General features: G+C 44.2%; 1 protein-coding gene across 2 annotated transcripts in view; it reads right to left on the bottom strand.

Annotated features, from left to right (window-relative positions):
* The window catches only part of F13a1 (coagulation factor XIII A chain), a 159,130-nt gene that overhangs the window by 18,808 nt on the left and 115,399 nt on the right, over window positions 1-24,923 (bottom strand). For both annotated transcript variants that reach the window (XM_020185019.2, XM_020185020.2), the window contains 5 exons: window positions 24,305-24,408; window positions 22,780-22,868; window positions 14,350-14,503; window positions 8,205-8,492; window positions 1,279-1,439 (listed from right to left, as the gene is read on the bottom strand). In XM_020185019.2, coding sequence (XP_020040608.1) covers window positions 1,279-1,439; window positions 8,205-8,492; window positions 14,350-14,503; window positions 22,780-22,868; window positions 24,305-24,408 — 796 coding nt within the window. The remainder of the gene's footprint in view (window positions 1-1,278; window positions 1,440-8,204; window positions 8,493-14,349; window positions 14,504-22,779; window positions 22,869-24,304; window positions 24,409-24,923) is intronic.

Raw genomic sequence — 24,923 nt, 5'->3', positions numbered from 1 at the left:
GAGCTAGTTCCCCTCCCTCCCTCTACAGCTAGACTGTCTGGGAGAGGCACAGCTCTATGTCTTGTGGGCTGTGTAAACTTGAGAAAAAGTTTTAGCCTTTAATTTTTCAGCTTCCTCATGCATAAAGTGGAGATGTTAGTATTCCCTACCTCCTGAGTGTTGAAAATGCAACAGTGCAGATAAAGGGTGTTGATAACAGTATCTGGACCCCAGTAAGTACCCAAGGAAGCTGCCATGTTGAATGTGACACAACAGTGACTAGGTTTAAAAATGATTCTGAGCACATGGTTCATAAGAAACAAGGCCTACTCTTCATGGACACCCACTGTCCCCACCTCTAAGGCCATTTAAAGTATGCTAGACATTAGGAAACTTTGATTTATGTACCACTCAGGAGAATGCAGCTTATCAGGATCTATGCTAATCATTCTTTACCACTTCAAGAATAGTCTCCAGACACTAGGGGAAGTCTTGAAGGCCTGGAGATCACTCCTTAAGGTCTCTGCAGGATACTTGGGCTCCTGCTTCCAACATGGGAAACGGTTTCAGGGGTGGGGCTGGCTGTAGAAACCACCAGAAGATGTGCATGTGTAGGTCTGTACAGATGGTCTACAGATGTGCACCAGAAATTTCTGGTGGTACCTGGAGAGGAGCCATTAAAACTATTACCAAGTGGGAAAAATAAATGTATGATGGCAGAAATCAGAACAGTAGCATTTTGGTGACAGGGGAGGAAGATACCTTCTGGTGTGTTAGAAATCCTCCATTTCTTCACCTGACTGGGGGTTGCATCTGGGGGTTGCATATACATATATAAAAGCCCTCACCATCCAACTGTACTTTTCAGTGTGTGCATCCTACTGTATATGATTATACTTCAGTAAGCAATATTACTGCTCCAAATGCAGATGGGATGATGCATGAGGTCTGCTTAGCACACAGCTCGCCTGACCCACTTTATTCTGGAGACAGTGAGAATTCGAAGGCTCTGTATCCATTACACAGCTTTATCTTCCTCCACAAGTGTGTTTATATCCACAGGTTATATTTATATCTGCAGTCACATCTATATATTTAAATCTAGGGAGAAGAGGAGTGTTATATGTACATGGCTATATATAGGGTGGTGTGCTTCTTTCAAAGAACAGGAGGATCCTAGCTCCATTATTGCTTTTGGAGCAGGACACACACAGATACATAGACACAGACACACACGCTTGGGTGCCTAATCCACATCTTGTCTTTCTCCTTTGTCTGAGAGGAGATGCTAGAACTGACCTTAATGATGACCTTGGGGATGGTCAGCACAGCAGACTTCTGCTTGGCGAGGACATCTTTGGACTCATTGACTCGAGCTGTGACGAAAAAGTGCAGGAAGGCCTGTTCCAGAAGCTGGCCCATGTACTCGCCGGCTCTGATCAGCACTTCTTCTTTCTTGACTGTAAGGAGAAAAACAAACAGGCAACATCAAGACCCCACACAGGGTCTGCTTTACTTTCCCCTGCTCCCCCATCTTCCCACATTAGCACATTAGTCACCAGGACAGGGCAAAGGTCAGGGACAAATGGAACCAAGAATCAATCAGGTACAAGCACTCTTCTGCTTCTTGAGTGAAGAAAGAATGTGCTAGAAATTTAATATTCAGTGAAGTCAGTTTCTAGGGAAAGTATGTTGAACTTTTCAAACATTGCCTTTTCTGCTGTAATATGGAAAGCTGTGACAAAGATATTTAAAATGGAGGACCAAGGAGTTTTAACTGTGGCTGCTTTCATTCAGACAGGGACAATCCCAAATGTCAGATATGTCCAAGGCCCCCAAAAGCTTTCAATAGCCCCTCCCCCTATTTGTAATTTAAAAAGAGCTCTGTATCAAATGCAGGTTCTCTAAGGTGTTGGGGACAAATCCTGAAGGATGGCATGGGGTTGGGGGTAGCCCTGGCTCCCCTCTAGTCACCATCTGGGCTGAGGATGGTGAGTTCTACCTCGTGGCTCTGGACCACTTCCTCCATCATTCTAACTCCCCATGGCCCAGAATTCTGTACAGCAAAGGACAGTCCTTTCGTAGGCTGGGCCCAGGTGTGGTACCTGCTGCTACCTTGCCAGAGCCAGGTGTCTGTGCTGCACCATCAGCTGGCAGGCCCAGCAGGTAAATGGGTGACTCATACCTCCATTCTCACCCTCAGGGCACAGACTCCATAAACATTCACACACTGACATCTCCAGCTTCTTCTTGCCCAATGTCTGGCTGTTACCAAAGATGCCTCCTTCCTGTGGAAGTTGCTGAAGCCAACTTCCCACAATGGTTGTTCAAGTGCAGAGGCCAGTTCACTTCCCCCCACCACCCTGGGCAGCAGTCTTGGAGGGGGTGGAGTGCTGCCTGTGGACAAGTGAGCACCAGGGCACAGGGAAAGCCCCTGACTCCGCTGCTTCACTGGTGAGGGAACATTCACCATGCTTATCACCCATAGGCAGGATACTCACACCTGGGCTGGAACTGCAACAAGTTCCTGGCCCAGAAACCAAGAGCCCAGGGAAGGACTCTGCTTTGGGCAGCATTCCACCTGCAAGTCTCCTTAAAGATGTGTAGGTGCTGTGGCTGCCTCCAGCCCTCTGACAGCCAAGCTCTCAGTCTTTAGCCACTTCAAAATCCCTGGGGACTTCTAAAAAACCTGCCATGCTGGAATGCTGGATCCCACCCCAAACCCATGAGCCTGCTCCTAAAGATTTGAGCCCAGACATCAGTATTGATTTGCTTTTTTTTTCTTCAGTGTGTTGGAGATTGAACCCAAGGCCTCACACTTGTTAAGAATGTGCTCTACCTATGCCCCCAATATCAGTACTTTTTAAAAGTTCTGCAGCCGATGTTGACATGTAATCAAGGTTGGAAAGCACCATTCCAACAAATGGGGGGTGTGTGTAGGGGGGGGTCTGCAGAATTGGCCTTGCAAACTGCTCTGGTTCCAGTGGAAGGCACGGCCTTCCCACCTGGCCCTTGTATCAGGTGTGGTCTGTAGAGCAGCAGCAGCAGCAGCACTGTGTTGAAGATACAGGCTCCCTGACCTGCCACTCCTGTGAGTCAGACAGTGTGTCTGCATCGGGTCCCAGGTGCAGCTCATTCACGAGCAAGAAGCTCTGAGAGGCAGGGGAGCTCTAGAAGGGGAGTAGTTGGGACAGAGTTAGGGTTGATGTGGGATGCTCTAGGTTTTAAAATAGAAACTCTTATATCCCAAGAGTCTCATTGGTCCCTTGCCCACCAGAAAGGGTGGTCAACCTACACTGGTGTCAATGGGTGGAAGGTTTTGTGTGTCCCAGAACAAAACATTTGGCAATGTTTGGAAATCTGTTTGGTTGTTGCAACTGGGCTGGGGGACAAGTTGCTAGTGGCATCTGGTAGTAGAGGCCAAGGGTGCTGCTAAATATCTACCATGCCCAGGACAGTCCCACACCAAAGAAGTAGCCAGCCCCAAATGTCAATAGTGCCAAGGCTGAGAAACCTGTCCTAAGCTGTACAGGTATTTGAACATATTGGTCTATCCATGACAGGACTCAACAAAATGGCTTGGGTTGGCTTGATTCCTGGGATAGTGCTAGCCCATTTAGAGTCTATTTTTTTAAGTTATGGCTTTGCCTTGAACTTTGCTCCTGAATTTTCCTTTTTTGGATGACCTACTCATATTGTTTTCTTTGGACCTGATCCTGGGCCCTGTGCCTTCCATGGTTCTGCTAGAATTAACTGTCCAGATAAGTGAGCCCCAGCCTTCCCTCTAATGGATGTTGACCTCAAATGAGTCCATATGGCCTGCTCTTCAAACTTTTAGATCTGGATGGGTGGAATGGCAAAGCGTTAGGGCCTGAACAACAAACATTGTGCCCCTAGGTGCCTCTAGTAATAGTAATAAAAATGGACTTCCTCTAGCTATTTCTAGAGGGGTAGCCTTGACCATCACATTTCTTCAGGCTAGTGGGATATGTCTCTTTTCTTCTCTCTACCCATCTTCACTACCCTTACAATGTCAATACCAGAACTCTTTTCTTCTTGGAGGTAGAACATTCCCTAAATCACAGCACTAAAGAAACAGGGCTGTGCTTCAGAGCCCAAGAGAACAGTGCTCCTGAAATAGTCTGTTATGTAAGTGCTGTGTTTTGCCACTGCACAAGAAATTGTTCTAGATAAAGTTTATTAAACGTGGCAAGAGAAGGAGGAATAGATTTTCACTCTATGAGCGGTGGAGCTGGGTTGCTGCCAACATCATTTACGGTGTCTTGGGAAAGCCAAGGGAGACACAGACTGAAGCTGCCTCATCTCTTTTCCAAAAAGCAAAGGAAACTAAATATAGCCAAGTGGAAATGATAGCACCTTTGAAGGTACTGGGAGGTTTAAGTTATTCAGATTTCCCAAGGTGATTTTAGCCCCCACATCCCTTTCATCTTCAATCTGGAAAGTCTGCTTCACATTCAACTTGGAAAACTTTCTTTGCAGTAGAGGCACTCAAGTCGCTTGATTGGAGGCTAGAAGTATGTGGCTTTTTGCAAAATCCTGCCATTTATTTTCCATTGTAATGTGCAGTTTATTGCACGCAATTAATGCCACCTACCTGCATTAATGAGTACACTAATAAAGGAAGAAAGAATTTCTAATTCCAGATTGGCGGTGGTCTGAGTGGGTGGGAATTACATTAATACTGATTTAGGCTTAGGTTTCATCAACTGTCCCTGTACCAGTGACTAAGTGGGGGTAGCAGTCTAGTCCATGAACTCACACATGCTCATCCTTTAATTGGATTAGGGAGAGAAGGGGAAGATTGACAGACAGGATGCTTGCTGGGCAGGGAAAGTGCTGGAGTTTGGCCACTTGTTCAGGGATGTGTGCTGGTCTCCTAATGGGGGCAAGAGGGAAAAACTGGTCCACTATGGGCCCAAGTTTCCTCCTATTGGCTGTCATTGCCTGCATGGAACTTGGGGTCTACAGTCACACCACCTTGGAAGCACCTGATCTCCTCTGAATGGGACCTGGGTTCTGTTACCTGTTTTGTCTCTAACTGTTCTGTGTGACCTTGAACATATCAACTCAGCCTGTTTCCCACAATTTTGGAAGTGAACGTACTGACAGCTATCACGTCCAAAGCATTTCATATCTAGCATCTCAGTTTCGTCCTTTTCTCACACACATACCCAATCCATTGGCTGATCAGGTGGGCTCTACCTTTAGGACATGCCCACCTTTGACCAGTTCTCACCACTTCCATCACTACCACCACCTCTCAGGTGAAGGAATGCAATAGCATCCTAACTGGTCTCCAAGTTTCAGTCTTGCTTCCTCTACTGTCTCCTAACACAGAAGCTACAGTGGTCCAATCCAGGTTAGACCATACTCAAAACCCTCAAATGGCTTACAGTTCACTGCAAATAAAGCCAAAGTTTGTACAAAGGCTGAGAATTCTTTAGATGATTGATCTGCACCTACCACTTTCCCCCTTGTTACTTTGGTTCCCATTTTAGTCTGTTTTTTGTTGTTGTACTGAAATACCTGAGGCTGGGTAATTTATAAATAAAAGAGGGTTATTTGGCTCCCAATTCTGGTGGCAGGAGGATAAACAGCATGATACCAGCATTGTGATTATATCACACCATGTTGTATAAATAGAAAAGGAAGGGGTCAAGCTTGGAGGGTGGCCTTGCTTTATAACAGCCAGGTCTCTCGGGAACTGGTTCGCTCCACAACACCAATATCAGTCCCTTTGAGACTGATATTCCCATGGCCTACTCACCCTCCACTAGGCTCCACCTCTTACAGGTTTTATCACCTCCCAATGTCAGCACACTGAGGACCAAGCCTCTAGCACATGGACATTTTAGGGACAAACTACATCAAAACCAATTTAGCTGTCAGTCCTGGCTTCCTGCTTCTCAGTGAACATATAAGACATGCTCTGACCCCAGGACCTTTGCACATATGGTTTCTTCTGGCTGGAAGCTCTCTGCCAGGCCTCCATTCAATATCATCCTGTTAGGGAAGTTTTCCCTGGCCACCCCAACCCCAGCGACAGCATTCCTTGTCCCCCTTAACCTGCTCCATATTTTCCTTTTACATATATAACCACTCTATGCATTCACTTGTTTGTTGCTTATTTTCTGGTTCCTCATGAGATCAGAAACTCTGCAAGGGTAGCAATTGTTGTTTCCAGAACAAACCAGAACTTGCACTTCCAAGCATGAAATAAATGCTTGGGGAATGAATGAATATTCTGCAGTGTGGGTGATATTGTTCCCAGATGCAGATAAGGAGAGAGAGAGCACTGATGGCTTAAGCAATGTGTCCCAGGACACACAGAGGTGACAGGGCCACACTTTATATCCAGATTTGTCTGATTCTAAGGCTCAGATTGTCTAAAATCGAACGTGCCTGCTTGTGCTAGACAAGTCTGAGGACCTTCCTTCTCTCCAGCCCTAAATGCTGACTATCGTCTTCTATGAGAACCCTTTTCTCCTCCTTGGGATTAAAAAAAACAAGTGTTAAATCTTGCTTCCAAAGAAAATACCATGGTGATTTTCTTAACTGGTAACTATACTTCTGAAGCTAGGGATATTCACTTCCTTCAAGTTCCTTCAAGTAGGTTTCTTGGAATTAGAATTTTTAGGAATAATTTCTCATTTTTCTGGGAAGACCTCTCTAAGGGGATTCTTGGGCTGGGACAGTCACCAAGTCTAGAAGCTGGGGAACAACTGAGACACGGCATTTGTTCATCCCAGGGGGGCACATTCATTTTGTGTCTCTGATTTATAAAAATACTACTTTTGTATCCTTTTCCCCTTTTCTTTTCTTTTTCAGTGCCACATGTCAGGTCAACAGAAACCCAGTGCCCTTGACTGACAGGTGCACTCCAGACTTCCCTAACTCAACATGCTCTGCCTGAAGAGTTTCTTCTGATTGACTCATTTTCCCCATCCTGTGGCCGACTTCTGCGCCCACCCAGCATAACACCCCAGGAAAATGAGGCAATCCGATTGTAGTTCCCAATGTCACTGAACAGGTCAGTCCCACCCTGCTTAAAATACTCTGGACTTTCATGATGATGAAAATACTTGGAAGGATGTGTGTGCAGGGGAGGCCAGCAAGAAGAAAGGATGGGAAGACGCCCACGTGAGATGCAGAGAGCACATTCAGTGTCCCTGCCTCCTCTCCTGAACATGGACGCTCTCCCTGGACATCCCACTGATCAAGGTTTAAAAAACAGGCTGGGGCCATGGATGTGGCTCAGTGGTAGAGTGTTTGCCTAGCATGCATGAGGCCCTGGGTTTGGTCCTCAGTCCTGCAAAAATAAATTTAAAAAACACAAACTTAAAGAAACAGCCTGTGTGTAGAGCTTAGGTCTCTCTCTGCCTTCTGAATGGAAGATGAAGCAGCCACCAGGGCCTTTCCTAATTTGTGAGAGAGGCAACCAAGGGTTTGTTTCCTGAGCCAGATCATTTAGACAAAACTTTTCTGTGCACTCAGATCCTCTGGATCTTGTTAAAATGCAGATTCTGATTCAGGGGGATTGGGTGGGGCCCAAGACTCTGCATTTCTTTCTTTCTTTCTTTTTTGCAGTACTGGGGTTTAAACTCAGGGTCTTACTTGCTAGGCAGGTGCTCTACCACTTGAGCCAGGCTCCCAGTCCTTTTTGCTTTGGTTATGGGGAGAAAGAGTCTCACATTTATGCCTGGACCTCAATCCTCCTGTTTATACTTCCCAAGTAGCTGGGAGGATAGGTCTGCATACCACACCCAGTTTTTATTGGTTGAGATGGGGTCCCTCAAACTTTTGTCTGGGCAGGCTTTGAACTTTGATCCTCCTGATTTCTGCTTCCCAAGTAGCTAGGATTATGGGTGTGAGCCATCATGCCTGGCTGAGACTGAATTGCTAAGACTCCCTGAATGCTGTTGCTGCTGGTTCATGGACCACGCTTTGAAGCAAGAAGTGAGGTTACACTTAATTCTCACAACTGATGGGGCTGTGAAAATTTTGGTGTTCACGTCTATGCATGAGATGTAAAGGTGAAAGTTGAGGATTTTCTAGAACAGATGAGCTCTGTTTGTATAGTTCATGTACCTGAGTTCTGGGGAGAACTTGAACTTTGACAGAAAACTATAAGTGGGCGTTGCCACTGACAGAGACAGAAATCCTGATAACAAGTCGTGGAGAGAGTCAGACCCTTGTTCACTTACAGGATAAGGGCTCCAATGTCATGTTGAATGCCTCATTCTTGAATTCTGTTTTGGCGACCCCGGTGTAGAATGTGATGTTGCCGGAGAGATAGGCTGAGATGGTGTAACGGTTGGAGCTGTTGTTCTGGAAGGTAATGGTGACCTTGAAGTCTTTCCCAAGGACAGCATTTTCTATTTCAAAGTTCATGTCCACGTCAGACCTCGATTTGACGATGCCTTCTGTGTTGAGGGCCTTCTTAGCTCCATACATCAAGGCAGTTTCTAGAGCCAGTCTCTCTTCTTCTTGACCTAGGACAGAGATAATGACAGGGAAAAAGAAATATGATCCACCAGAGAGAAGGCTATCTTTACAGACGTGCGGACCTCTGTCCTTACCTATGAATTCTATGTCTCTCAGCCTCCTCAGGAGGCTGATATGCTCTTTATTCCTTTTATATATTCTGCAGAATAGGTTCCCAGAGAGAACGTGACCTGCCCAGGCATCTGGGCTGATGGGCAGCCATCTGGAATGAGGGTTACTAAGGGGGTTGCTTTAAGGGTTGTTTGTCCAGGGCCATTATTTTAGGATTTAGCAAGTAAAGCTGGCAAAAAACCAGATTTCTCAAACTATAGGGTCAATTTGCCTTCCTCTCCAAGCCCTAGCCTTGAAGCTAGAATTTGGGTTCCCCTAAGCAGAGATTTTGGAAATAGTTACCTCTTACTCTCCTACCTCCTGCCATACAGAGACTGACTCATGAGCAGGCAGAACCTGTCCCCCTCATTCTTCTTTGCCATGGACTTGCTGTCTCTTGCTCACCCTACCCTGCTCTTCTCCATCTTCTGCTTATGGCCGGTGGTCCCTGATCCTCAGCAGAATGCAGACATGGCTTTTTCCTTCCAGGACACTTGCTCTGGAGATGTATTGTCTTCCCTACCCAGGGATTCCCCTTTTAGATCCTCTGAAGGGGCCCTGAGTTGTCCAGAGCTCCTGAAGTCCACAGATTCCCTTACCCTGTCAGTGAAGCCCTACAGCAAGGAGAATTGTTGGCTTTTTTTTAGCAAAAGATCTCCCAGACACATGTGACACAGAACACGGTTTTTTAAGGGACATCTATTGGTATATGCACCACAATTCTAGTGCAGTTGAGACACGAGTGCTGCTTTGAGGAAAGTATTTTATACAGTTTCTGAGGTGTTGTGGTGGAGATGAAGGAGGGGAAGCTAGAGACAGAATTTGCACTGGAAGAAGAAAAACGTAGCTTTGTGCAGGTGAAGCAACTGGAAGTAGGCAAAGAAGTTGGGCCTCAAAGGGGCTTGTGCCTTTGCCTCTGAGGCTGATGAGCTGGGCCAATGGTCCTTACAGAGTTTCGGATAAAGTGCTTGGCTTTGGAGATAAGCAGGACAGAGGCAGGAGGGGTTTGGAGGGATGAGGGTTTGGGGTGGGATGTGTTTGGTTGCCATTCTCTTTCTATCCTAAATATCTTTGGTTATACCTTCATGCATCTTGGAGGGTAGAGACAAAAAGATGAAGGTGAATTCCTTGGCTTATGAAAAGTAGTCATCAGAATGGCTAGTGGAAACATTCACTTTATAATAAGAATGCTGGCTTTTCTATGTGAATTTTAAGATATTGCCTTCTTCCTGGTTAATAATTGACCACAATGATGGTGAAGAGACCAATTGATCACAACAATTGTTATTAAGCATTAAGTCTGTACCAGGCATTGGGACAAATGCTTATTGTGCTTTATCTCATTTAATCCTTATGACAACTCTACAAGCTAGGCACCATTAACACCATCAGTTTTCTTCTAATGGTACCTGCCCAGAGGGAGTAGAAGGACAGAGAAAAAGTCAGCAGGCTGCATGCAAACGTGAGTGTGAGTATGTTTGTGTGTTTGACAATGTTCCTGATTGTCAAGACTGCAAGGATGTGCCAGAGGACAGGCATTGGCTGGAGCACATTTGCAGATCAACAGAAGGGAGCTCAGGAAGGAAAGGAGGGGCGAGGGTAGTGAGACATTTTAGCAGAAGTCATCTGGCAAACAGGCCCATGAGAAAGAGCACATTAACGCCTGTCACTTTGGATGGGGCCAAATATACATTTAAGCAAAAGGTGGGAGGCCAATTCAAGCAGCAGGAACATAAGCAGAAACGGGCTGCCTTTGGGAGAGGAGCAAGCAGGCCGAGGGGAGGGAGGGGCTTGTGTGGAGTCTGTCCTGGACAGTGCAGCCTTGAGCTCCCTCCCTGTGGAAGGGGCCTGTACCTGTGAGCAGGCCCAGAGAGAGGACAGAGCTGCATGTCCCCAGAGCCCAAGAAAACAATTCCCATTTCCCTGCAGTTAGACTCTGTGCTCTGGTGTCTGTGAAATTCAAGGCCATGGGCAGCACTGAGAGATTCTCTAAAGCTAGACTATATTCTCTGAGGTTCCTCTGTGGCCTCCAGGAGAAAGGTCAAAGATGTCTTCCTGTTGATTAGGATGTCAACAAGAGCTCTTTTATGTTGGACTAAGTCTCTTCTCATTGTCTTGTTCTTAGCCATCGCTACCTCCTCTGAGCCCTGCCCCACTACTCTGTGTAATGCGTTCTGAAACCCAGTCCTGAGACTCTCACTAAATCTGACTTTCTTTCCCTTTGCTTGTCCGGCAAGGTACTTGGTGCTGTGTGACATTGCCTCCCCTGCTGGGGCACAAGTTCTAAGAAAGCAGGGACATGGTCTACTTTGTCTACCGTTGTGTCCCTAGGTTGTACTGGCACAGGGCTCTGAAGGATGAAGGTTTGAAGAAACACACTGCTTTCAGCCAGATACAACGGTTTTCTCCAATAGTCCAACTTACAGCATTTTACATTCAGTTGAGTGAAGTTGAGAATCAAGCAGGATTCAGAAGGGAGTGAAGAAAGGAAAGCTTAGAGTTGCAGGAGATAGGAAAAACAAAGAGCAAGGTGAGGGTGGAACGAGGAGAAATTTGTAATATAAAAGCAAAGAGGAGAGAGAATTTTGAGGAAGGTGAATGAACAACTTCATCAGGAAGTATAAGAAGGTCAAGCAAGATGAAGTCTGCAAATATGGATTTTGTGACCTTGAGTTAAGGATATGCTGGTTGCAGAAATCAGGGTAGAGTGACTGGAAAAGTGACACAAGATGGGCATGCATATCAGGTGGCGCTTTCAAGATGGGCAAGGAAAGACAGAGAATGGGGAGTGGGTGGTACAGAGCATGGTCTTGAGAAAGAGTTTTGTAAAATATTTTGTTTCATTCAGGAGATACTTAAATGCTAATTGGCAGGAGAAAACAGAAAATGGAAAGATGAAAATACAAGTAACAGAGGGAGTAATTCATGGAGTGAAGAGTGGTGACACCGTCACAAAAGAAGATATATTACCATGGTTAAACCGTTCAGAATTCTAGTTTTCAAAGTTTTACAGGTACTTAATCTTACATTTTGAAACAAAGTTACAAAGTTGATAGTAAGCTTTAGTTGACTTGAAGAACGGTCTTTCTACAATTTAATTGGAACAGTTAATTCCTAAATCTGGTAGTAATTTCTTCTCTCTGTCTATACTCATCTCCATATTTTAGTGTTTACACTTAGCATTTGTGGATTCAGAGAAATTGAACAGCTCACTATGAGAATCAGAGTGGCCAACACACTGGTCCGTCACTGCTGGTCCTTTACCACATAACTATGGCGGACATCAAAATCCACCACTCTTCCCACCACTGGCAACGGTGTTCCTATGTCCTGCTCAAAACAGCGCTCTATTCAGTTCTTTGAAAAGTTAGAATGTGAAATGAATGTACCATCCTTCATTAAGACACTATCTACCTGAGACTGAACCCTAGCCCAGAAGCAGGATGGAGGGTGGGGGAGAGACTCTCACAACATTTGGTGTGGGTTTAGGGGTTCTTTCAGTTCGATCAGAACACACACTGGGCTCTGCCTGTGCCTTGTCTTCTTGCCAAATTCTGGAGACATGGACTTCAGAAGTCTTCCTCATGGAGAGTTGTGCATTTTGTTTTAACCCTTGTCTATCCCTGACCACTCCGCTTTAGTAGGCTGGTTGTCGTCTTTCTTCTCCTGGCATCTGATTCTGTCCTGTTCCTGATCTTGATTTGCCTGTCACCCTGAAGTTGACAGTTAATGGAAGCTGTGTTCTGCCACCTTTATTTGATAGGACATCTGGTCACATGGCTCACTGACTGCTCCTCCTAGATGTCTGGGACCTCACCTTTCCTTCAATGACCTACCAGATTAGGATTTACCTTCTTCTGGAAAAGGGGAGTTCATGCTGCAATCCCTACCTCACACCTCTTCCTGGACAGCTCTCCCCAGCGTCACCTACCAGTTTTCATTTGGACACTGTTTTGATATCTGCTCTGTGCTCAGAGCTCAGCACACAGGAGGTGCCAACATTCTAGGACCAGTGATGCCCAAGGTGGGACTGAATGAACTGCTCCTTCAACTCTATCCTACAACAGTGTGTAAGTACAGCTACAGGACAATGACCACATGGCTGCGAGGACCACAGTCCCTTTTGGACTGGAGTCTGGGTGGGAAGACCGGGCCCTGTGGTATCTGTACACCGAGTGTGGTAAGGCTGGACTTTGTTTTCCCCTGCAGCTAAATGGGCAGGCAGGGCTGTGCAAGGCTCACCCCACACAGCCCTCAGGAGAGGGAGAGTGCATAGATGTATGAAGAAGAGAATGTTGCAGCTAGTCTCTTGCACATTTTCTATGAAGTATTCTTTTCCTCTTTCCAAATCTGTTTGTTTGTACCTCTGTAATAAGAGGGCATGGCTTATTTGTTTTGTTTTATTATGCTTACATTGTTTTTAACTTCCCTTTTTGGAAAAAGCCAAAAAAGAAAAAATCTCAATCTTTTCTGTATTTATGTCATGCAATGGATGATAACTAAATAAAGAAGAGAATGAATCTTTTCAGAAATACTGTAAAAATTCAGTATTTCAGATGACAAAAGTTCTGAATTTCTAACACTGTGCACACATGTTCTCAGTTCGGCAGGTATTTTCTTTATAGTGCAAATTGCTTTTGTAAATAAAAGCAAGGAGACTGTCTAAAAATTTTTTTAAAACAAATCCAGCACTCCTTAGCACTTCAGGAATGCTGATGAATATTTAGATATATTGGTATATACCTAAATATACTTGTCATTTTTATCCAATCCCTAAAATAAATGCTGCTCTTAAGAATGTTTGGAGGTGAAGCATTTGCAAAATATATTCATTATTCCCTATCAAGTCCCCCAACATCCTCACCTCTCGGTAGGTACTGACCTTGGGCAGCTCTGTCGTTAGTCACCAGGCATTCTGAACTTGATGGGGTTAAGGCCTGCAGGACACTAAACACATGGGCTGCTTCTCTCTCCGACCTTTCGCTATGGTCTCACTGCCATAACCCCATTCACCTTGAGGCCTGTGATCTCCTGTCCGAAGCTTCACTTTTGCTGACACTCCTGATGGGACTAAGGATCCCTCTTTTTTCCTACAGACTTCTCTGTATGGTGATCCTATCTCTTGGCTAAAGACAGAAACTGCATCCTGCTCATTGGGAGGACTCCCAACTCCAGACCAATTATGAAGACACTCAGTATTGATTGAGATGGAATTGGACTCATAGCACCATTTGAAACATTCTACAAAAGTTAACAAAACCTGCCCTAACGTTATTTTATAATTTAACTGGCCTTTGAATTTGTAAGATTCCACTGTCCTGTTAATGTCCTATCACCTATGTCATGGAGTTTCCATGGCAATTCAATGGAACAATGTATTAAAAATAATTTGTAAAGTACTCAACAAATATGAGATAGTTATTTAAATTTCTATTGTTGAACTAAAATTATACTAGTTATATAGTGTTTCCTAATATAATTTAAAAGTAAGGTTCTTGTGAGCAAGAACATACTCTATATTCTGTTAAAATAGATACAACTTTAAACCAACTCATTTCACAATCCATGTGAAGGGGAATTCTGCTCAAAGCAGCAAACAAACATAACTGCAATGGAAAACTGGGGGTGTCTTTTGCTCATGAGAGTTTATGCATGTACTCTCACTACCAAATGCTACCAATGCCAGTGCATTCTCTGGAACACATTTTTGATGGACAGGAAATACATACTAAATGGAATTGGGCAAAAAGTTACCTTCTTGGAATTTGTAAGTATCAGTGATATCTTGTATGCCATCTCCTCCAATTTGTTTGGTCACAATTAATTTCCCGATGTGGGTGGTATCCACGGTTTCCACCACATGAGAGCCATTTTTTTTAGCTGTAATGTAAATGAGATCACTGTTGACCTGAAACAGGAGAGAATAGTTAGCCACCAGGAAGTGTCCTTGACACCAAATGTAGCACTATCCATAATAGCTAAAATGCGGAATCAATTTAGATGCCTGTCAGTGGATGAGTGAATGAATGGATAAAAAATTATATATATATATGTATGCACACATACACATAATGGAATATTATTCAGCCATAAATAAGAAGTCAGTTTTGTAGACAGATAGGATGGAGTAGTGGTCAGTAAAGACTGGAAGGAACTGGGGAAAGGACAGAAAGAAGTTCTATAGGGACACCAAAACACAGGGAATAAATCACTTCTTGTTCTTCTTTAGCATAGTAGGGTAACTATTGGTTAAAATAATCTATTATATATTTTACAATGACTAGAAGTGTACAAAATTCCCAACAGATAAAAAAGATTCATGTTTGAAGTGATGGGAATGCTTATCACCCTGATTTGATTATTACAAATACATCATAAGTGTATCAAATGACTGTAATATGTATACACACACACATACACACACACATATAATGCCAGCAAAAGTTCCTCATTGCCAAAATCTTTAACTTTCCATGGTGTGGACAGCTAGTGACCCCTAAAGTTGACTTGCTCTTTTCTTCAACAGCATTGGGTTCATTGGGCCAGGCTCATTTAACAATATTCAGTTGGTGGAGTGGCTCAAGTGGTAGAGTGCCTGCCTAGCAAGCATGAGACCCTGAGTTCAAACCCCAGGACCACCAAAAAAAAAAAAATCAGAAGGGGGAATCAACTTTAGATCCATTGCATGTAAGTTAAATGAAGACTCCCTGGGGTTGGGATGATCAATTGTGTGTACATAGCAACTGTTCCTTATTTCCCTTTTGCTTCCTGATACACTCTTCCTCCCTCAGGAGAGCAGGAAGTATCAGGCTCATTTCTTCCCTTCCCAGACCTCTTTGAAGCTGGCAGAGGCCATGTGACCTATTTCTAGGAAGGAAAGGAAGCCTGCCAGGTGGCCTCCTGGAAATGAGAGAGTTTGTCCTTCCCTGCCTGCTGGGAAGGGAACCAGGGACAGTGACAAGAAGTGTTATTAAGCTGGCAGAGAAAAAAGGAGGAGCACTTGCAGGCAGGATGATGCAATTCCATGGCTAAGCCAACCTTGGGGCTGCCTAATTTGGGATTTCTTATGTGAGGAAAAGAAACCCCCAACCATTTAAGTCATAGTAGTTCTGTTACTTACAGCCAAAAGTTTTTATTTTATTTTTTTTTTAGTAGTACTGGGGCTTGGGGTTTGAACTCAGGGCCTCACACTTGCCAGGTAAGTGCTTTACCACTTGAGCTAAGTACCCAGCCCATTTTTTCCAGTTATTTTTTAGGTAGGGCCTTGCTTGGCCTCAAACCAAGGTCCTTCTTCCTATAGTTTCCCACATAGCTGGGATGCCATGCCTGTGCCACCATGTCTGGCTAACTTTTTGCCTGGGCTGGCCTCGTACCTTGCTCCTCCCAATCTCCGTCTCTTGAGTAGCCTTACCAAAAGCATTTTAATAGAAAAATAAGATTAGACCATATGGGAGGAATTCAGGCAATTTTCTGTGGTTCAGCAACTAAAATATGCTCTCTGTGGCACTTGGAAATAGTGTCTTGGGACCATGCTGGCTGACCCAAGCTCTTCCAAGATTCTGCTTTCCCTCACCACTGTCTAGAGACAATGATCAAATCCAGGCCTGCACAACAATTTCCCCAGAGCTCCTTATTGTATTTTTCACAATCATATTATTGGGAGGTCCATTTATTAGTAGGGGAGCAGGCAAGAGTTACAAACAGCACGGCTAACAGTCACTAATGTATCCTACTATGTCCCCAGCCCCTCTCCTTTTCTTTACGTAGGGTAACAACAGCTTCTTTCTTAAAGGATGACTGGCAGAATTAACTGAAATAAATGCAGTCAACTACTTATGATAGTGCCTGGCAGAGAGCTAACACTCAGTAAGTGTTATCAATAATTATGTATTATTTAATAGCATTCTCAGATGTGTTCAAAGTGCTGGAGGCCTAACAATGAACAAAATAGTTGTGGTCCCTCTGTGATAGGATTTCATTACTAGTAAGGAGAGCCTGCACACCAGTTCACTGGGGCACTTAAAAAAAAAGTACATCCCTGATTAAGTAGGCCTTGGGTGGGACTCTAAATCTAATATAGTCTCCAAGAAGTCTCAGATGATTTTAATGAACACAGCCTGAGAACGTCTGCAATAAAGTACCACAAGTACCTTGAGAAGATACATCTAAGACACTTTGGGACTCAGAGGTGGTGAGGAGTTGTCTAGAAAGTGTCAGCCAGGTTGAACTTACAAAATGCGTAGGAGTGTGAGAGCTAAAGAATGTAGGGAAGGATGTCTGTGGGAGGCAGAGAGATCAGCAGGCGCCATGCCCTCTGACGAAGGTCTTGAGAGAGGGACTAGAACAGCTGCAAGAAACTTGGGCTGTGATCCAGGATGTAGGCTTGTAGAAAGTTGTGTCAACCTCTCTGAACTTCAGTTCTTGCTTCTCTAACATGAAAATTAATCACACTTGTTCTGCCAATTTTATAAGAACCTTTTAGGCCAGAGTGAGACAAGAGCTAGGTGAATGTGACTTGAAAATTTCAAAACTGAATAAAAATGGAATGGCCATTCTGAGGTAATGGGGAAGCAAGATTATATATTCCTAACTTTTAAAGTTAAAGAGAGAAACTTTCCTCTCCTTTCCCATAAAATGTTCTGAATTTATAAGAAGTCTGATCTTTACTTGAGGATATAGCCAACAGTTACTGAATACTCACAGTGTTTCATGGACATCTTGTAAATGTCTTAATTTAAACCTTAAACAACAACCTTGTGAGGACTGTATTATTATCCATATTTTATTGATGACAGCACCAAGACTCACAAGTGTCAAGCAAAATGTTTGTGGTCACATGGCTGGGAGACAGTGGAGAACTGGTACAAGTGCTGAGATAACTCATAGTTCTTCCTCTTGACCCTCAGCCTGACCTATCCCATAGCATGTCTCTTTGAACTTCACCCCAGGTCAGCCCATAGCCCTTCCTCCTTGACCTTTACCCTGGGCTGACCCATGACCCCATCTGTTGACCTTCACATTGGACTGACCCATGCTCCTTCATAGCACACTGTCTCTCCCATATGACCCTGGAGATCCAAGAGCACCACCAAGAGCCTTTGTTGGTTTCACCCTCAGGACTCAAGTTTCTGAGGATGATAAATGGTACTCTACTCCACAGAGTAGCTAGAGCTTGATGGTGCTAGCCAAATATGAAGGGGTGAGGTGTGAAATCAGGAACCAGGATGGGAGAGCAGCTGCCTAAGGAATGTTTGCCTATTTGGAAAAGAAAAAAAGTTAAGGAAAATTTAAATGAGTTGCCTGGGAGCTTTGCATTCCCTCTGGGGAGGCCATGAAGCACCAACAACTACTTCCTCCCCTTGCAAATTATAGCAATGATCATGATAAATATCCTCTTAATAACAGCCCTCACGATGGCCGATGTTTTCCAGAGAGACAGGCTAAATATGAAAGTGGCCAAATCCTGACCTCCCCTTGAATATAGCTTAAGATATTTATGAAGTCTAAACTCTCAGGCCAGCCCTACAGCACTCTCCCTTATGGAGAGAGGCTGGGAGAAACACACAGATGATCTGGCTTTTGTACATGAATGCAAGGGGAGGAAAGAGGAGGAGGGAAAGTATTCTTGTCAAGTGATATTAGCAAGTTCTCTTTTCAGTTTCAGCTGGTAGAGTGACTCTTCATTCTGGCTTAAGGCTGAATATCTGAGGGGATATGTGTGATAGGCCCCACCCAAGACCGACTGACTAGACTAGTAGAGAAGTAGTTTAATGCAGAGTATACTACAAGGAATATTGGAGTTAGGCTGTGTGACTTTGGGCAAGTTACTGAATCTTCTGAACCTGGGTTAAATAATACCTTTTTTGAAGGACTAGTAGGTAGATCAGCACTATTCAGGAAAGTTCCATGTTTCAGGCTTATCTCTTTTCCTTTGTTTAATGGAAAGGAATCTCAGTGACCATCTAGTCCCCCTCTACACTATACAGGGATATGATCACATTGAACTTGGGCCTCCCCATGTGAAATCCAGCACTCTTTTTCATAGGGCCATACCCTCTCCTCTTCATCAGATACAGGCATTTCCTATGCAGCCTAGTCCCTGGGGGCTCAGTGAAGGTGACCTGTGCCCTCAGCAGGCTAGAGAAACTCTCTGTAAACTTCTGCCTTTGCCCATAAAGTTGAGCTCTTCACTGGGTCATTTTTCAGGACCCAGGACAGAATTCTCTTTGGTTTGTCCGTTTGTTCCCAGGAGGAGATGATCCTACTGCAGGCCCTGGAGAGCGTGCTGCTTCCCCGAGCATATCCAGTCTAGATGTCACAGGGGTTGGGGACCTTTGTGACACAATCGCTAAATGCCAGCCCTGTCCTTTACAGCCTGTGGGTGCAGTGCCTGGGCCTCCTCTCCCACCAGGACTAAGGTCTTGTTGCAATTCTGGCCCCATCTTAGAGATGCTGTTTTGGCAGAGCACTTGGCACCAGCTCTTTAATGAACATTTATTGATGGCTACTGTGAAAAGGCCTTGCTCTCAGTAATGAGAACACAACAGACCCTCCTTCAGGGAGCTTCTATTCTAGAAGGGAGAGAATAAACAACAAGGCTGGGAAGGAGGATTAAAAACAGAACAGAGTATGATATTTCTGAAGGGCAGGGTTGTGATGTAGTAGAGACCCAAATGCAGTGAGGGAAGAGGACATGAAGATTCTTCCACCACAGGAAAAGGGTGTGATGGAGAAGTGGGGCTTTTCCAAAGAAAGAACAGCTCTGGCACAAGAACAGGTTTGGATGGTTCCAGAAGAGCAGGAAGGTTGGTAGGGCTGGAGGGAAAGGATCAAGGGAGGGGTGGAAGGAAAGCTGGGACCAGATCACATAGGATTTGTAAAGATTATGTTCACTTTAACTGTAAGGGTAACAAGAACCCCCTGGAAGATTCAGGGCGGGTGTGCTATGACTTAATTTACAGTTTGACGGGCAATTCTGGCTGATTGGCAAGAACAGCAGAAGAACAGACAGGTAGGAGACGACTCAGAGCTCAGCACTGGGGAGAGCTCAGAGAGTAATGACAGTGGTTGTGAGAGGCGCCAGATCACAGATGTCCTTAAAGGTGTTTCTGGCAAGGTGCATGAAGAAGGTTAGGAAGAGAAGCCAAAATAATTCTTGAAGTTTATGTATTATTTGGACATATGGGTGAATTTTTTAGATCTGAATAGGAGATGCTTTAAAATGAGGTGCACGTAAGAAGAGGTAGCAAAATGGACAGGTTTGAGCTGAAAGGAAATGGTCTACAGAGAAGTGTGTGGCAGGTGGACATGGAGAACTGATGGCCCACAGCCAGGAAGGGGAGGCTCAGTCACCACAAGGGGACAATGTGGCTCCTAGGAGCTAGTTTCTCTCTTTCTCTCTCTCTCACACCCCTCCCCCCGTACTGAGGGTTTGAGCTCAGGGCCTCATGCTTTCTAAGCAAGTGCTCTACCACTTGAGTCACTCCCCCAGTCCTTTCTTCAGATAGGGTCTCACACTCACTAAGCTTGGACTGGCCTTGGACTGCAATCCTTCTACCTCCACTTCCCAAGTAGTTTGGACTAGAGGCATACACCATCACACCTGGCTCTTATCTTTTTACAGGCTCTGGAGCACCCTGGATTGGGGAGAGAAGGGAGGGTGGGCCTTTGGAATCAGAGAGATTCACCATGGTGAAGGTGACCTGAGAGGGGAGGAGTCAGAGATCATAGGATGCATAGACAGCATCTTCCCTATGTCCCTTTCTACCCACCATGGGGGAAGGGAGGAAAAGGACCAGTAAGAGAGGGCACTTTCCATGACCCCTCTTATCCCCTTTCAGATTCTGTTTTCACTCAAATAGATCAAGGCCCTAAGAAAACTAAAAGCTAAAGATAGGCAGTGAACACAATGCTGACCTGGTCTGGAAATGAGTGAGGGATGGCCAGAAAGTCGGCAAGCCGAGAGACAAAAGCCGGCAAACGCCTGCTGATGCACATGGGGCCAAAGAGCCATGATGACGCATAAGGAAGGCAGAGGGGAAGGAGCCACAGCCTCAAGCCTGAGTCACGGCCACACTCATTGAAGTCACACACTAGGCCCCCATGGTGCACCCTTAGAAAAAATGCATCAAGAACCTTCCACAGCTTGCACATTCTTACAAATGGCTTGGCCCTGGAGCTCAGCCTGTGCCAAAGCAACAAACTACACCCTCTCTCAGACAAGTGTCTGCAGTGGGTGAGAGAAGGATAATCCACAAATCCTGATGACATTCCCAACACCTTGATCTATATTTAATATCAGCAAAGAGTGCTTGCATTAACAGCTATTAGGCTGTTTGCACGTCAGGGATGGCCTTCCTCTCTCCTTTGCAGGAGTAAAGCATAATGAAGTTATAAAAAGAAAGCATTGTAGATTTTAGAGTGATTTCTTATTGAGAGGTTCTGGGAACATCATAAACTATCAGATGACAGCTTGGGAGGTTTGTACAAATCTTCAAATCCCAAAGTGAAATCAAACTGCTAAGACTCTAAGTACAGCAAGTCTGGTCTCCCGAGGTTTCTAGAAGCTGCAGATGCAGCAGGAGAAATGTAGTTCCTTTTGTGTATTTCAAATTTTAGATTCCGCCATCTGAATATCAACACTTATCTTACTTCCCATATACATCTCAATCCTGCCTCCTCTTTATCCCAGCATTGTTGAGTTGAGGCCTTTCCCATCTCTGGCATGGAAGGATGACACAGCCCTCTGGCTGGTCTCCCATCTCCCATGAAAATTCTATCCAATTTGTGCTCCCAGGCTGCAGTGCTCTGGCTTATGCCCCTTACTAATGATGACTCTCCCAGGCTTACAAGGTGAAGGACTAATTTCTCAGAACCTGAGGCTTCCCTTGTAGACTTCCTTTGGCTTTCATTGTTGACACCCTGATGCATGGCTGATATTGTAGCGAGTGCAGACTTTTTCTCCACACATAGCATTTGGGATGCTCAAGTCATCCCCTCTGCCTAAGTTCCTTCCTTCCTCTGGCTTCTTTCTCAATTGGGAGCATCTCTCTGTATAAATGCAGGTTGTATGCTGACTATATTGCTCATCTGACATTGAGTTCCATAGCAGCCTTTGTACTGTCTCTACTCCACTTGTCATCAGTTGATTATTTTCTGCTATCTCCCACCAAGAATCACACTTCCTAAGGACCTAGGCCTCTGAAATTCCCACAGCACAGTACCTGATGCACACTAATACTAAATATGTACTCCTCCAGAGTGGTTTTGTGGAGCAGTTGCTTGGGCCCAGCTCTTACATTACTACTTATTAGCTGGATGACTGTGGAAAGGTTATTTTCTTTTCTGTTGAGTGGGGAGAATTATATACCCATTTTAAGGGTTGCTAAAAGTGTGAAATAGGAGGCAGAGAGATTACATAGCAAGAACTCAATACATTAGAAAGATTATTTCAATGTATTTCCTGGCGGAAATACATCCTTTGGAAGGTCCTGCCTCTCAGTCTTTCAAATGCCCACCTCCCTAGCAGCTTCCCAATCTTCTCCTTTACCTGACATCTCTTACATTTAACTTAATTTTCAACACTCTCACCCTTTAACTGCTTCCTCTGCTTCTACTTCTTGCTCAGTTCTTCTGGAATTTCATATCATTCACCTAAGCATCCCCACCAGCTTATACAATGGGCTGCATTCCTCTACTGGAGCAGCATAGGTGATGGCCTGGAATGGCAGTCACATGTATTGCTGTGCCCAGGTCAAGACCATGGTTGGGGTGGATATGAATTTTGTTTTGCATGGATTGCTGGACTAGTCTTAGAGAGAAGTTGTGGACTCTGAAATTTCCATCCATGAACCATTTCTATCAAGTCATAGTTGAGTTAACTAGTTCATCACTTAAAGTTTCTGGAAGCATTGATAACAGTTCACAGGTGCTGAGAACTCAGCTAAGGTTGTAAATCATTTGGTTTGAGCAAAAAACCCACCTCAAAACATGAAGGAAAGAAAAAAACTAAGCAAGAATTGCAATCAGCATTAAGAACCTGGGGGTTGGAATGCTGTCTGGCTGATTGGTAAACACAAAGCATACACCATGTACCTGGGAAATTGAGAATTAACAACCTTGTAACCTGTTCTGTGTTAAGAGGTTGGGGAGAAAAATAGCATTTTCCTCCAGCTTTCCACTTACCTCTGCAAAAACAAAGGGAGCATCAAACTGGAAGCAGATGTGGCCATGCTTAACAGCTTGGACAGAGGCGGGGCCACAGCGGTACATGCCTGTATCACACAGAGGAAGGCACTATGAGATCCTTGTCTGCAATTCTGTCCATGTACAGAACCACATGTAACCCCGAGGTAGCTCTATAGACACTGGCATCCCTAAGCTTCATCACTGATGTTGCCCAAATGCTTTCCATGGCTATAGAGGGCAGGTGACTAGTGTGTGGAAATCCCTACTCGACCCAAAATCTGAAGCCAGAGAAAGAACTGGCAACACTGTTCCTCTGTCCATCTGTTCCACACTAACACATACCCGAGTGTGTTTGTGCCAAGCTGTTGGCTTTCACAGTGTTTATTCCTTTTTCAATTGTACCTGAGAGGTTGGAGATGCTGATGTGTCACTGGGTGGTTGTGTTGCATTTGTTTCAATTTTTGTTTTAGACATTATGGATGTATGTCAAGTTCAACTGGAGAATTTGGACACTATACACATACATTGGTCAATGTCCAACCTGTGTTCAGGAAGTTAGCGGGCTCATTGTTTACTTTTCTACAAGTCTTTAAATTTTAAACACCTATCCACAGTTAATAAGAGATTAGCTGCCATTAGTCTCCTCTGAAGTATCCTCACATTCTGCAATTCAGAACATCAGAAAGTGTTAACATTCTTCCTTTAACTCTAGAGTTATAATTCAGGTTCATTATGCATATGTGAATAAATGTTCCTGCACACATGTATCACTATCTCAGATCAACATCCGAGGAAATAAACATAAACATAATGTCCTCAGTCTAGTGATTTTTACATTATCATATTAAAGAAAGATGGAGTCTCTTTCTTTCTCTCTTTTGGTCGTACTGGGATTTGTGCTAAGAGCCTAATTCTTGCTAAGAAAGCACTCTACCACTTGAGCCATGCCCTCAGTGAGAGGTGGAATTTAGGGTGTGATTTTACAAAAACCTGGGGTTGGTGATAGCTGCATTGCTTGGCAGAGCTAGCAACTTAGAAGACAAATACTGACACATCCAAGTTTTGAAAGAAATCACACAACATAAAAAGAAATCAGGCTCTGGAAAATCAATAATTTAAGGTATGATCTATAATTATTTTTCAAGTTCTTTATTTTCTCTGCAGCCTTATATCTTAACACTGAATCAGGGAGGACTGAAGTATATTTTATAGCCTTGTAAAAATGCTTACACAGATATTTTTGTCTCTTGTCTTCAAAACTGCTTAGTAAAGCAAGAGTAGATGAATTATACTTGCTAAGTTTTATATTATTTTTCTAAAAGTTGTAAAACAATCAGTATAAAGCTGTCTATTGAAATGACATTAAACTTGATTGGCAGTTACTTAAGATAGTGCTCATGTCTAGAAAGCACATGCCTGATGTTGGTTCCCAATGGATGTATTGCCTCTGCATCAACTCAGACATAAAAGCAAAATAAGGTCAGCAGTGAAACAACTTCCCCGAGGGAAAATGCATGTTTACCATCACTGTTTTCCTGGGGGGTGCTATCCACAACTTGCCAGCCTCCAAATCCAACAGGAAGATCAGGCCTTGTCATCCAAGCCTCATTCCAGCAGTGGTAGTTCCTGAGAAGACACAACCCCAAAGAGGTCACACTTCCTATCACATTCAGTGCTTCACAAAATCAGAGGGCTCCATCATTCTGTGCAGAGGCTAGCTTTAGAATCTTGGGGTGTACTGGATTAAATCTGGGGGCTCCCAGAGATAGCTTGAAAGTCCAGATTTGAGTTTGTTGTGCCCATCCACATCCATTGGCACCCTTTGGCACTCTCATGGCTGGCTGGTGCTCTTCCCCTGTTAAGGTCAGATTTGAGGTCACCTGGAGACATGTTAATCAATGTGTTTAACCATTTTGATATTGACCATTCTCTGCCACCTAATGAAGCAGAACTTACCATGTGGTCAAAGGGTAGGGAATAAAAGCTAGCTGAAGTTAAAAAAAACCTGAATTCTTTTTACATAGTTCTGATTTATAAAAAGCATACTCTTGCAACAATTAAGTAATACATATTTGTGCTTATGTTCTGAGACTATTACCATAAAAACTATCACATTAACTGCTGATTATAATTTTCTATAA

The sequence above is a fragment of the Castor canadensis genome, chromosome 8, assembly GCF_047511655.1.
Source record: "Castor canadensis chromosome 8, mCasCan1.hap1v2, whole genome shotgun sequence".
Lineage (NCBI taxonomy): Eukaryota > Metazoa > Chordata > Mammalia > Rodentia > Castoridae > Castor > Castor canadensis.
Note: the sequence above shows the minus strand (reverse complement) of the source record. Positions and strands in the feature narration are given on the sequence as shown.